The sequence below is a fragment of the Alnus glutinosa genome, chromosome 12 (assembly GCF_958979055.1).
Source record: "Alnus glutinosa chromosome 12, dhAlnGlut1.1, whole genome shotgun sequence".
In the NCBI taxonomy this organism is placed as follows: domain Eukaryota; kingdom Viridiplantae; phylum Streptophyta; class Magnoliopsida; order Fagales; family Betulaceae; genus Alnus; species Alnus glutinosa.
Genome location: NC_084897.1, coordinates 394,976 through 409,587, shown reverse-complemented (window position 1 = coordinate 409,587; position 14,612 = coordinate 394,976). Strand labels below are relative to the sequence as shown.

General features: G+C 34.6%; 1 protein-coding gene across 2 annotated transcripts; it reads left to right on the top strand.

Annotated features, from left to right (window-relative positions):
• The first annotated feature begins 974 nt into the window (after positions 1-974).
• LOC133851180 (ABC transporter B family member 21-like) lies at positions 975-10,556 on the top strand. Of its 2 annotated transcripts, XM_062287502.1 has the most exons (14): positions 975-1,080; positions 5,070-5,118; positions 5,185-5,390; positions 5,588-5,642; positions 5,738-5,913; positions 6,018-6,239; positions 6,345-6,583; positions 6,799-7,324; positions 7,423-7,696; positions 8,077-8,957; positions 9,023-9,289; positions 9,427-9,690; positions 9,804-10,097; positions 10,200-10,556. In XM_062287502.1, exons 1-14 carry the CDS (start codon positions 1,030-1,032, stop codon positions 10,554-10,556), a joined length of 3,861 nt encoding a protein of 1,286 aa, XP_062143486.1. In that variant the 5' UTR covers positions 975-1,029. The 2 variants fall into 2 exon arrangements, with proteins under 2 accessions (XP_062143486.1, XP_062143484.1); XM_062287500.1 differs by lacking the exon at positions 975-1,080 and having other exon boundaries at positions 5,018-5,390.
• Positions 10,557-14,612: the final 4,056 nt, after the last annotated feature.

Sequence of the window (14,612 nt, the reverse complement as noted above, 5' to 3'; positions counted from 1 at the left end):
AAACAATTTGTAATTAAAAAAAAAATGGATCGTCACAGGTGTTCCCTTTGGCATTGTCTTGTGAAGACCCTAGGGCTGGCGTTCCCTTTGACATTGTTTTGTGAAGCCCTCAGGGCCGGTGTTCCCTTTGGCATCGTATTATAAAGACCTTTGGGCCGGCGTTACCTTTGGCACAGCGTTGTGTTGATAAAGACCTCTGGACCTATGTTCCCTTTGGCACAACACCGTGTTGTTGTAAAAGACCCTTAGGCCGAAGTTCCCATTGGCGACTGTGATTTGTATATTAGCATGCATAGCATTGTTTCGTGGTGTTTAAGATGTTTTCATGACTACATGTATTAGTTTTCATGCAAGGCATATTAATATGCATATGAGTCTTAATAGGCAAGAGCATATGTATAATTCTAACGACTAGCCTGCATAAATGTTTTAAAGGCACTAAGCTGGATTGTGCTTAGATACTTGTATTTCCGAAAGTTTAGAAATGTTTGTATCTTTGTTTAGTTAGGCATGATGCCACATGTTTTCCTGCTTAGACGTGCTTGTATGCTAGTACTTCCCAAGTAGGAATACTCATATACATGTATGGCTGAGCTACCGAGAACAAGAGTAATATGTCGTGGATAGGCTTGTGTGTATTCAACTCCAAGCGGTAGATCGGAATGCCTATATACGTTCACAGCTACATAGTATAGTTTCATATGTTTTTGAAATATCGGTGTTTACCTTATCAGCTACGATATGTTTTCAAGGGAATGATTTTCATAACTAAAAATGGTAGTTGTTATTGTAAACGAATGATAAAAGGAAATGTCGGTTCTATGCGAAAACTTAGTGAGTTTTATATTACTAAGACCTCAGTTTTATACTGTTAAGGTGGTGAACTCATACTTTCACCTGTATAGATATGGCTAATACCACAAACATATAGTTGATGTTCCTTTGGCTGCAGGTTCAGCGAATGTAGAGGATGACCCTATAGCTCTATACTTGAGATACTACGATTGAGGTACTTTGCTGGAGTTGTAGATGTGTCGGACTTGGATGGTCCAATTTTGTAGTCTTTTGTATATGAATCGTGTCGCTTGTGACACGTGGATTTATAGAGCCATCATTTTAGTATGTAATTAATAACTTATGTTGAAGCCTTAAACAAATAGATATTGTAATGGCTATTTTGTGTAATACAGTTATGTGTATAGATGTGCTTTCCGCTATCCAGATTATGTTGTATATGTTTCGTTGCATTGATGTGACTCTGTATATCAGGTACATATTATGGGATGTGTACCACATGTTGGCTAAGCGACAAATAGTTGTGCCACTGTGATGACTCATTTCTGTTTATATATAAAAAATAAATAAAAATACAAAGCAGGTGGCCTTTGTGTGTTCCTTGGTTCTAATTTAATTTCTTGGAGCTCCCACAAACAAGCAACCGTCTCCTGTTCCTCCACTGAGGCAGAGAACCGTGTTGTAGCTAACGCAGTCGCGGAACTTACCTAGCTGGTTGCAATCCCTTCTACAGGAACTAGTTGTTTTTCTCAATCACCCTCCTACTTTATGGTGTGACAACATAGGAGCTACATACATCACCGCTAATCCAATTTATCATGCGCGGACTAAGCACATCGAAATTGACGAACATTTTGTTAGAGAGAAAGTCACTAACGGCGCATTGGTTGTCAAGTTCGTATCAAGTAAATGTCAACTAGCGGATTTATTTATGAAAGTTCTGCCTAGTGCACGATTCCTTCAGCTAATAAGGAACAATCTCAATGTCTAGCTCTCTCATCCCGTTAAGCTTGAGGGGGCGTATTAGATTGAGTACACTTGTCAACGACCAATTCAGAAGAAATTGAAGTTGGTTGATCAACAACCCAATCCTAACAACAATGGATCCCAAGAATCATGGGAAATCTCTTAACAACAAGATTGCATGATCCCAGAATCATGGGCAACCCCCTAACAGCTATATATATATATATATATAGTTCAAATATATCAGGTCGATCACTTTTGATTTGTATAGAAGATAGACTTGTTGATAAAACAGAATTGTGACTAATTGATTTATAAATAAACAGCGCAGCAAACACGTTCAGTGGTGTGGAAGCCAAAACAATAATTGTGAGATTATTTGTTTGTTTATCGTATTGTCACTAAAATACAAAAACAAATGGACATAAAATACACATGGCATGTTGCATTGATGCAAAACAAGTCAGATGTAAGCATATATATGGCGTGATAATAATAATAATAATAATTTGGGTATTGAGAGAAATGAACCTGATGAAAATAATACCCATACATGTGTACACAATAAACACCGATAAATTAGAAAAAATAAATAAAAAATAAACACTGATAAATTAGAAAAAATAAAATAAAATAAATAAACACCTATAAAGGATAAAGCTTTTTGTACATACACGATTAATATATGATGAACACCGAACGTTCATTTATTGTACATATATAATAGCAACACCAAAACATATAATTATCTCTTAGCGGAAAATCATGAAAGTCATAACTCAGGCTCTAATAATACCACATGTAAAATAAAACTGACATACCATTTTATAATTTTTAAGGTCTAGCTTAATTATCATAATTTTCACAATAAATTGATAAAATAAATAAAATAAAAATACAAGAATCCATAACAATAAAAGCCGTATTTGAATCTTGATCGGAAAGCATACGTAAACATAGAAAACAATTTCTCTCACTTGATCCTCTTAAGTTACACTTTACTGATGGATATTTCATGCGTATATTTAATTATAAGGTAGAGAGCATACCAATTTGCTTATTGATCATCTATATATAACTCCAGTACTTCCCTCTTTAGAAACCACTTTACTTAATTAGCGAAGAGTTTAATAAGATAAGGATTAAATGACCTAGCTTATAACGTACATTAAGAGTCTTAACAGTTTTCAATATATGTGACATTAAATTCTAACACCTGCATGCATCTTATTTTCCCATGCAACATTGCATGCATGCAACATAACATACGACAAATGCAGTGAAAGCTTAATTTAAACCCTAGTTTGGAAGTAGATTCAATTCAAATCTAGATTCTAAATTTCAAAAATCCAAGCAGTACTTATGGATCATTGTTTTGGGGTTTCAAATTTGTACTGAGCATGAATTTCGAAAGTGTTTCATAGGCACTCTCGAATTAATTTCAGTTCCTCGATCTAGCTAGGGCCCAACAAAATGTTAGAATATGTATATATATATATATATATATTATAAGATTTGATTGTAAATCCTAAGATATATGTTAGAATATATTATAGAATTTGATTGTGATCATATATAATGATAATCAAAACTGATTAATTTGATTGCAATCATTATTTATTAGGGGCTAAAGCTATTAAACTAGCATGCATATATGCACGTTTTCAATAACTATTAGGGGGCTAAAGCTAAAACAGCTAGCTAGCTCATGTCGACCATTCTAAAAGCCGACTGTTACGTTTTCTGGTATCTTTAATCCTTTGTTAAATCGATCTATATATCTTTCTCTCTCTTTTCGGCGAGTGATAAATGAAATGGTCTCCATCGATCATCAACTCTTTTCTATATATATATATATATATATATATAATCTCTGCCCATTCAAACAGATATAAACCAATTCATTCGTATAAGAGTTATTAGGTTTTATGCACATTACTCTTTTTGGAAGGTTAAGTTCAACTAACTTGAACCCTTGCCCATTAATATATCAGATGATAGTTTCAGGTACCCTTTTGATCATCTTTTGCTGAATTAAACTTTCAATATTCCCGCTTTCTTTCTTTCTTTTTTTTTTTTTTTTTTTTTTTTGGTTTCTTCTTTTGTCTTCTGGCCTAACGTTCATGCATTTTAAATGGTCATGACAATAATACGATGTTGTCCAAACACTACCTAAAATTTTTTTTTAAAAAAAAAAAAAAAAAAAGCTGCATTTTGCGTCGTTTAATGCAAAATGCCAAATAAACGAACGTCGTTTGCTAAACAATGTAAAACATGGGATTGAGAATTCAGTTTAGCGTCGATTACTATTGAACCGACAATAAATACTGTCGTTTATACTTAAACGACGTAAAAAAACTTTTCTTCGTTTACTATTTAAACAACATAAATATTTATGTCGTTTAATCATAAACTACGAAAATTTATATTACCAAAAAAAAAAAAAAAAAAAAAAAAAATTCCCCCGCTTTTTTTTGAAAAAAAAAAAAAAAAACTTGATTGACAGAACTAGCAAACTTCATGATCATAATGATATACACAACCAAAAAAGCCTGATAGACCTGATATACACAAACTTCATGATCATATATATACACAAACTTCATGATCATAAAGATGATGATGACTTGGATTGGAAACTTCAGTTTTGCAGGGTTCTTGATTTTGCTGGGTGCCATTGCAGTCTGCAGAGATTCTGTTTCTGACAAAGAACAGAGAGTTTCGTCCAGCTTCCTCTTTCTCGGTTAACAGGTAAAATTCTATGTAGAAAGAAGTATGTTTTTTTACTGTTAACCTCATGCCTCACCAGAAATTTCACCAGGGCTGCTGCAAAACCTGCCGGTAATTGGTTACAATAAGCAGCCGAAGATATATACCACCGGTGTTTATAGAAAAATGTTGTCCCATCTTTACAATCTCATCAACAATGCTTCTCTTCCCCCATGGAGATTGGTCGTGATTGTTCACTATTCTCTTCTACTGTTTGAGTAATTCAAACAGTAATGTTTTGTATCAACTTTACTTTTACAATCTTTCAACCAAAATGCATAGCATAGGCTAATTAACTAATTCTTATACTGCTACTTATTTCAAGACTGCTAGTAGTTTTAGAATTCCTCATGATATCCATACAGACTTTTTCATGAATTACCGCTTTGATACTCTTAATATATTCATAACTGGCTACTGGTCCAACTTTTCTAGCTTGATTTATCAGTTGCTGATTTAAGCAATTAATTGCGTTCTTCAGGTGCAATTCTGAAAACTGGATTGATATCTTGGACTTGGTAATTAATATGGCGGTGGAGGACGGCGTGGAAGGCGATGCAGGTAGAAATGAGGCCACCACTTCAAGAGGCAATGCAGAAGCAGAGAATAGCTCTGCCATGAATGGAGACCAACAAAACTCTCAGAATAACAAAGGAGATGAGAAAACCAAGACAGTTCCATTTCTCAAGCTTTTCTCATTTGCAGATTCCACTGATACTGCATTGATGATTGTTGGCACAATTGCAGCCATGGGGAGTGGGTTAGGCATGCCCCTTATGACAATACTATTTGGGCAATTGATCAATACTTTCGCCAGTAACCAAGCTAACAACAATGAAGTCGTTCATGAAATTTCCAAGGTAAAAACCAATGAACAAGATTAGAAAATAATGCATTTTTCACTGAAAATATGTGTACTTGAATTTCTGATTTTGTATTTCACTACTTTCTTGAGGTGAAATATTCGATGTTATGTACCCATTTAACAGTATGTCTAGGAATGTATTTGAACCCCCCGCTCTTTCCTTTATATAATAATCCCTTGATATGATTCTAGGTCGCTATAAAATTTGTCTACTTGGCAGTGGGGGTTGGTTGCGCATCATGCCTCCGTAAGTAAATTCTATGCTTGAAATCATTACAGATTTTTTATGCGTAGAGAAAGGCTTTTATGAAGAATAAGAAACTCGGGTCTGTTGTTTGTCAGAGGTGATATGCTGGATGGTCACAGGGGCGAGACAGGCTGCAAGAATAAGGGGTTTGTATCTTGAAACTATACTGAGACAAGATGTTGCTTTCTTTGATAAGGAAACTAACACCGGAGAGGTTGTTGGGAGAATGTCTGGTGACACTGTTCTCATACAGGATGCCGTGGGTGAGAAGGTACAAAAACAGCTGCAAGAATAACATCAAAACCAAGAAAAGATGCACGAAATTTTGTTTCAATTAACTTGGTCACCTCAAAACTAACAGTGCAAGTATTGCAGGTTGGTAAATTTATACAGCTGATATCGACCTTCTTCGGGGGCTTTACAATAGCAATTATCAGGGGGTGGCTTCTTGCCATTGTCTTGTGCTCTGCAATTCCTCTTCTTGCTATAGCTGGTGCCATGGTGGCCTTGGTTATATCGAAGATGGCATCCCGTGGACAAAGTGCTTATGCGAAGGCAGCAAATGTAGTTGAACAAACAATTGGCGGAATCAAAACTGTAAGTCGATTTGTCAAAAGAAAATACTCTCGAAAAAGACTTAATTGGTTTCTCTCTTAAAATACTTCAGCAAAAGAATTATTTTTGTCACTGCTTCCAATGTAGGTTGCATCATTTACAGGGGAGAAGAAAGCTATTACAAGTTACAACAAATTTCTTGTAAATGCTTACAAATCTGGTGTTCATGAAGGATTAGCTGCCGGAGTAGGTGCTGGTACGGTTACGTTAGTCGTGTTTTCTACCTATTCGTTGGCTGTGTATTTTGGTGCAAATCTGATACTACATAAAGGATACGATGGGGGTCAAGTGATGAATGTGATTGTCGCAATCTTAACTGCTTCCATGTAAGCTGCATTTTGTATTTCCTTTAGCTTGTAGAAGTATGTAAATACTTCTTTCCCCAATAAGCGAAAACTTCTTTCTTCTTATATATGTTGGTGGAATTTACAAAAGCACTGATACACAATAATATATGAACCTATAGATGTATGTGCGTCTTTTTTGGCTTTTTTAATTATTTATTTAATTTTTACATTTTACTATCTTATGGATGCTTCAGGTCCTTAGGCCAGACATCTCCATGCTTGAGTGCATTTGCTGCTGGCCGAGCTGCAGCCTATAAGATGTTTGAAACTATTGAGAGGAAGCCAGTCATCGATGCTTTTAACAAAAGTGGGAAAGCGTTGGATGACCTTCGTGGAGATATAGAATTGAAGGATGTTTATTTCAGCTATCCAACCAGACCGGATGAGCAAATATTCAATGGATTTTCTCTCTGTATCCCTAGTGGCATGACTGCAGCTTTAGTTGGACAAAGCGGAAGTGGGAAGTCAACAGTGATCAGCCTAATAGAGAGATTCTATGATCCACAAGTTGGTGAAGTTCTAATAGATAACATAAACCTCAAGGAGTTTCAACTAAAGTGGATTAGGGGGAAAATCGGTCTTGTCAGCCAGGAACCTGTGCTTTTTGGTGCCAGCATTAAGGACAACATTGCATATGGAAATGATGGTGCAACTATTGAAGAGATAAGAGCTGCAGCTGAACTGGCAAATGCTACTAAATTCATTGATAAATTGCCACAGGTTCTAATTTTAACCCTTTCGGACCCTGTGTTCATCTTCAAGGTCCGAATTTTATTTATATATATATATATTTTTTGGATTTTTTATTTTACTTGTAGGGACTAGATACCATGGTTGGTGAGCATGGAACACAGATGTCTGGTGGGCAGAAGCAGAGAATTGCCATTGCAAGAGCAATCCTGAAAGATCCACGAATTTTACTACTGGATGAAGCTACAAGTGCACTTGATGCAGAATCCGAGAAAATAGTGCAAGAGGCGTTAGACAGGATTATGGTTAACCGAACAACTGTCATTGTTGCCCATCGTTTGAGCACAGTGAGGAATGCTGATATGATCGCAGTCATTCATAGAGGAAAGCTGGTTGAAAAAGGTAATTGATGATACGTATATTCATGGTATATTACTCGTTAACATGTTGAGCCAATATCATGTACGTATGCATCCAACCTAGGTCTGTTGTCTTGTTGAGCATAACACAACAGAAAATTCTATATATTTGTGATTCTCTCACTTTTTTGCATATATTCAACAATAGATACACAAGTCACTTGTGACTTTTACAAAACAATTCCACAATATTGGAATTGTTTATTAAAGATATGGTTGTCATTCCTTATGTGATATTGACTGATTTCCTTGTATAGATGAATGCCTTTTCAAGTTAGTGTATTTGGCTAACTAGAAAAGGCATTCATTTGTTAGTGTATTTGGCTATTCCTTTCATAATGTATTTGGCTATTAATTGATCAGGCTCACACTCAGAACTGCTCAAGGACCCTGATGGGGAGTTCTCTCAACTTATACGCTTGCAAGAAGTAAACAAGGAGTCACAATATGTTGCAGTTGATCAAGAAAATTCTGAAATTACTTTGGAATCTGTGAGACAGTCAAGTCGAAGAGCATTAATGCCACAATCCATTAGTCAGGGATCATCAAGAATTAGTAGTAGCCGCCTCTCATTCTCAGTCAGATTTGATGTACCCACAGGATTTGATGTAACTTATACTGCAGCAGCAGAACCACATACCTCTTCAGTAGCACCACAAAAATCACCAGAGGTCCCATTTCGCCGCCTTGCCTATCTTAATAAGCCTGAGATTCCAGTTATTCTAATTGGAACAGTAGCTGCAATCATAAGTGGAGTAGTACTTCCAATTTTTGGTTTGCTAATTTCAAGTGTAATCAAAACATTATTCAAACCACCTCATGAACTAAGAAAGGATTCGAAGTTTTGGGCACTAATGTTTATAGTGCTTGGTTTGGTAGGATTTGTCTCAACTCCAATAAGATCATATTTTTTTGCTGTGGCTGGGTGTAAGCTAATTGAACGTATCAGAGCAATGTGTTTTGAAAAGGTGGTTCGCATGGAGGTTGGTTGGTTCGATGAGCCTGAGAACTCGAGCGGTGCCATTGGTGCAAGGCTCTCGGCAGATGCAGCAACAGTGCGTGCTCTAGTCGGTGATGCACTAGCTCAAATTGTTCAAAGTATTGCATCAGTGGTTGCAGGTTTAGTCATCGCTTTTTATGCCAGTTGGCGGATGGCGTTTATTATCCTCGCATTGGTTCCTCTACTTGCAGTCAATGGATATGTTCAGCAAAGGTTTGCGGAAGGATTCAGTGCAGATGCGAAGGTATGCTCTAGCACTAATGACAGTTTTTTTTATGAATTATTCATTAAGAGTGAACTTGGTTGCAGGAAATGTATGAGGACGCAAGCCAAATAGCAAATGATGCAGTTGGGAGTATAAGAATCGTTGCTTCTTTCTGTGCTGAAGAGAAAGTGATGCAACTTTATGGAGAGAAATGTGAAGGCCCTGTGAAGGAAAGCATAAAGGAAAGCTTGATTAGTGGAATAGGATATGGAATAGCTAACTTCTTACTGTTTAACGTCTACGCGACCACTATCTATGCAGGAGCTCAGCTGGTTAAGAAAGATAAAGCAACATACGAGGATGTTTTCCGAGTAAATAAGCCATCAATTACCATCGTTTCTTTTTCCAAATACTTCAAAACTTCCAGGAAAAATCTAAAGGAGATCCATATATTCCACCAAAATTATCTTTTGATCTTTTTTGAAATGCATGCATGTGTGGTTTGCAGGTTTTCTTTGCTTTGACCATGGCAGCTTCTGCGGTTAGTCAATCATCCTCATTTTCCAATGATTCTCAGAGAGCCATGAATGTTACTGGTTCCATCTTTGCAATGGTGGACAGGAAGTCAAAGATAGATCCAAGTGATGAGTCTGGGATGTTTTTGGATGATGTCAAGGGAGATATTGAGCTTCATCATGTAAGCTTTAAGTACCCATCTAGGCCAGATGTTCAGATATTCAGAGACCTCAACTTGGCTATTCATGCAGGCAAGGTAAAGTAATATTCTGTGACATCATGTGTAGAATTTCTTTATTTGCTGCAACTGGCAAAGATAAGACAGCTCTCAAATTTAAACTATATTCTTTTGTAAATGTCTTCTTCCAGACAGTTGCCTTGGTTGGAGAAAGCGGTAGCGGGAAATCAACAGTGATAGCATTATTGGAAAGATTTTATGATCCTGATTCAGGTTATATTACACTTGATGGAATCGAAATTCAAAAGTTCCAATTGAAGTGGTTGAGGCAGCAGATGGGCCTTGTAAGCCAAGAACCAGTTTTGTTCAATGACACAATCCGTGCCAACATTGCTTATGGAAAGGGTGGAAACGCAGATGAGGCCGAGATTATAGCTGCAGCTCAATCGGCCAACGCCCACAAGTTCATTAGTGGACTGCAACAAGTAAGAACAATGCAAATCATTCTTATTTAGACATATATTATTGATTGAAGTACATTTGCAAACACTCTTACACAAATTATTTGTTCTTGATGCAACATGCAGGGTTATGAAACTGTAGTAGGAGAACGAGGGCTCCAATTGTCCGGCGGGCAGAAGCAGCGTGTAGCCATTGCACGTGCTATCATTAAAAATCCAAAGATATTACTATTAGATGAGGCTACCAGTGCACTGGATGCTGAGTCGGAGAAAGTAGTCCAAGATGCATTAGACAGAGTCATGGTGAACAGGACTACAATTGTGGTCGCCCATCGATTATCCACGATCAAGAATGCAGATTTAATTGTTGTGGTTAAGAATGGGGTTATTGTGGAGAACGGAAGGCATGAGACTTTGATTAATATTCAGGATGGATTTTATGCCTCCCTAGTGGCACTTCACTTGAGTTCTACAACTGCTTGAGTTCGTTCAACCTCTCACGTACCCTTTAAAAATTTGTTGAAGCTAGGGTTACCGTTTCTCTTTTCCAACTCGTGGGAGACATAAAAATTTAAGTTGTTTTTGTGTTTATATAACTGGAATGTATTTTCTAGTGAATGAATAAAAGTTTGTGTGATAGACAACATGCAAATATTTGACTCCCATATTTCATTGTATTATCTTCGTCAACAACCCATTATAAAGGGTTAAATATTATTTAGTCTCCCCAACTAATGGCCGGCCATTTTTTATAAAGCATCACGAGTTGTTAAAGTGTCATATTTTGGTTCTTCAAACTGTCAATTTGTTGAAACTTAGCCACATCCGTCAACCTTAACCGTTATGTTGGACGAAAAATTAAATTTGACCAAAATCTTTCAAAAATACCTTTATTTTGACCCTTGAAAACCAAAATTAAACTTTGTATTTATTAAATAGTAGAAAAAGATTTTCTTAAAAAATAAATCTAAGGATAAATGCAAAATCAGTCTTTATAGTTAGCCGAAATTATAAATCGTTCATTGCGATATAAAAAATAATTCAGAAGTTCTCGAGGTATGCTAAATTAACAATTTAGTCCCTAGAGTCAAATTCCGTCAAAACACTTGATGGATTTCATTAGTGTACTACGTGTCATCACCAATAGAATGAAGATCTATATCACTCTTTTTTAAAATATATAAATTAAAAATATCAATATTTAAAAATTAAAAACTTAACAAATTATTTTATATATATATAAAATAAAATAAAAAAGAAAGGAGATTGGGGTAGGGGTGGCTTTCGAGCCACACCTTTCTTTTTTTCCTTTTTTTTGCTTTTTTTTTTTTTTTTTTAAAAAAAAAAAAAAGTAATAATAATAATTTTTTAGGTTTGTAATTAGATTTTATATATTTATACTTTTAATATATTAAGTTTCATGGAGCTAAATGAAAAATGATTATTAGTTCTGCAAAATGGAGAGAATCTGACCCAAGTGGTCATGTGCCACGCATCGACCAATTTTTCATCCAAGAAGGAGGCAGCCTCTAAGGGAGTGTCTTAATTATAACAAATTTGCAGTTCGAAAGATCAAATCATAACACTTACTTATCCAAAATGATTGTTGGTTGAGAGGGCTAAATAATATTTAGGAAAAATTGTACCATTAATTCCTGTAGTTAGCTCAAATTACAAATCGTTCTCTCTGGTATCAAAATTAATTCAAAAATCCCTGTAGTTAGCTTAATTTACAAATCACTCCCTAGAGTCAAATTTACTAACGTAACGGAATCTATCAAAAAAATTTAACCGAATTTGACTTCAGGGAGCGATTTGTAAATTAGGTCAACCCTAAAGATCTCTTAATTAATTTTGATACGACAGTGAATGATTTGTAATTTAGACAAACCACGTATACCAATAATACAATTTTTCCAATTACTTACATGGCTACATTCAGAGCATTCCTTTACAATGAACTGTCCAGGAACTTAATACGTACGTGCTACAAACTTATGCTACATTGAGGGACCAAGCTGCTGATCTGATTGCAAAGAAGTCATACACACTACTCTAAGGTCTAAACCTTTAAATGTTGAGTTTTAGACCCTAGCTAGGAGAGTATTGTCCCCTAATAACAACTACTTAATTGTCAACTTTAATTATTTCATAGCTCTCTAATTTCGCTTAATCCTTTTTAATTAATTTGTGTGGCCTAAAGCCAATAGATTGCACCAAGTGCAACCCCAAAGACAATAAATTTTTATTGTTTGGAAAAATTCTACGTATTCTTTTTAAACTATCATTCAATTAATAATGTTTTATTAAATTTTACGTTCCGACAATTTCTGGTTTTTCCAAACGAATAAAATTTGTAAATATCCCGTATTCTTAGGCAAGCAAAAAGATAAAAATGACTTTATTTTTTTTTTTTTTCAATAAGACAAATAAATCTCTATAAAGTTTAAAAAAATAAAAAAAAAATAAAAAAAAAAATAAAAAAAAAAAAAGGTGGTATGTTTGACACACTCCTGCTCCCAGATTTCTTGATATGACTTTAAAATTATCATTGAGTTTTATTGGTTAATATGATTGAATGAAAATATATATGATTTTCTGTATGTGAGCCGAAAAATGTTTTTAGCGAAAAATATTTTTTTAAAAAATAATTTATTTAAAAACATTTTACGCCGAAACAAACAGAGCATTAGTTTTAATTTATTTTATTTTTAAGAATTTTTATTAAGTATCCCTTTGATCTCTCTGGGTGAATCACACTTTCCTCAACCACTACTTGTTCATATATTCATGACAATGACTTCCATTCAAAACTTCAGCTTTGCAGAGTTCTTGATTTTGAAGGCTATATAGCTGCCACGGGGTTGCAGACATGATCTTTTGATTCATCAAAAGAACACAAAGAAAGTTTTATTGAATGTTGTAATTAATTAAGGGGCTAAATACGTTTAACCTCAAGTGGTTTAATGCTTTTATTTTTTGTTTTCTATGGTTCATTTTGTATTATAGATGGTATTTTGTTTATAGCTAAAGACGGAGATGGTACTTCCATCTAAAAATTGACAAAAGTTCACGTTAACACCTCTCAGAAGCTGACACGTGTCATATGCATTAAAAAATAAATAAATAAAACTAATAAAACTTAAAAAATAAAAAATAAAAGCATTAAAAAATAGAGGAAAAAATGACTAAAAAAAAAAAAATGGGGGTGGCCAAAGGGAAAATGGGGGTGGGTTAGCCACCCCCAAGGCTTTTCAGTGAGCCACTCCCAAGGGCTAAACCCTAATCTTTTTTTTCTTTCTCTCTCTCTCTCTGGCCTTGTGGGGGTGGTCGAACCACCCCTAAGGGCCATGGCGGTGGTTCAATTTATTTATTTTTTCATTTTCTAATGCTTTTATTTTTTTTAATGAATTGGACAAGTGTCAGCTTCTGAGTGATGTTGACATGGACTTCCATCAATTTTTGAATGGAAGTTTGGACGGAGGTACCATCTCCATCTTTAGCCATAAACGAGGTATTATCTACGATACGAAATAAACCACATGAACAAAAAATAAAGGCGTTAAACCACAAGGGCCAAAAACGTATTTAACCCTTAATTAAGAAAACACGCATCCTTCAACATCCCTTCCAATAATAGGATGCTCTCCATTTCATTTACTACCTATTTCAAATAAAAAGTTAAGATTTAAAGTTGATACATTTAACTGTATATACAAAGTTAATATTGACACGTCTTTTAAAAATTTAAATTATGTGAAATTATGTACACGCATCAACTTTAAATCTTGACTATAAAATAAATAATATCATTAAATTTGTATTATTTGCTTTCTAAATAGGGACTCTTGATTTCAGCCGCACTAGAGAGCATTGCATAGCCGCCGAACTATGGATACGGTTGGGGACCATTTAACTCTTTAAATTCCTGAGTAGTAAGCGTTTTAATGCACGGAAGAATGCATATACAAGTAATTTTATGTACCACACAAATATTTCAAAGTTATGTGATAAAGTCAAGTAGTCATTGAATCAGCCATAGTTAAAAAACTATATATATATATATATGGCTAATAAAAAAATTAAAATTAAATTTTTAAAGATTCAAGCAGGAGTATTTTTGCAAATTTCATTAAATTCTGCCAAACACCTAAATGGAAAATTCTAACGAATGGTTGAAATTGAAAAAAATAAAAATGAAAGATGAATATCTTAAATTGACATTTTTTAAAGTTTGAGTACTTGCGATTGCAAAAGTGATAAAAGATCAAGAGTTATAAATGAAGTTTTTTTTTATTATTATTAGTTCCACTTCTCAGTACTCACAACCAAACTTAGCTCGGATTTTAGTTAGGAGAGTGTTTGGTTGGGTTTGCTAAATGGTTATTTTGTGAAATTTTTGTTTGAATAGTAGTAAGAAGTAATTGATGTGATATAAAATATAAAAAAAAAATGAAATTATTTTATAAAAAAGGGAAAAAGTTTTGTTTTGTGGTGGGTTTTTTTATTTGAATAATAATAAAAAATTATTGATGTGAT

Coding starts and splice junctions, on each gene's coding strand:
- LOC133851180 (XM_062287500.1), top strand. CDS start 5,058: ATGGCGGTGGAGGACGGCGTGGAAGGCGATGCAGGTAGAAATGAGGCC. Junction 6,240..6,344: donor CAATTGGCGGAATCAAAACT/GTAAGTCGATTT, acceptor CTTCCAATGTAG/GTTGCATCATTTACAGGGGA. Junction 8,958..9,022: donor GATTCAGTGCAGATGCGAAG/GTATGCTCTAGC, acceptor ACTTGGTTGCAG/GAAATGTATGAGGACGCAAG.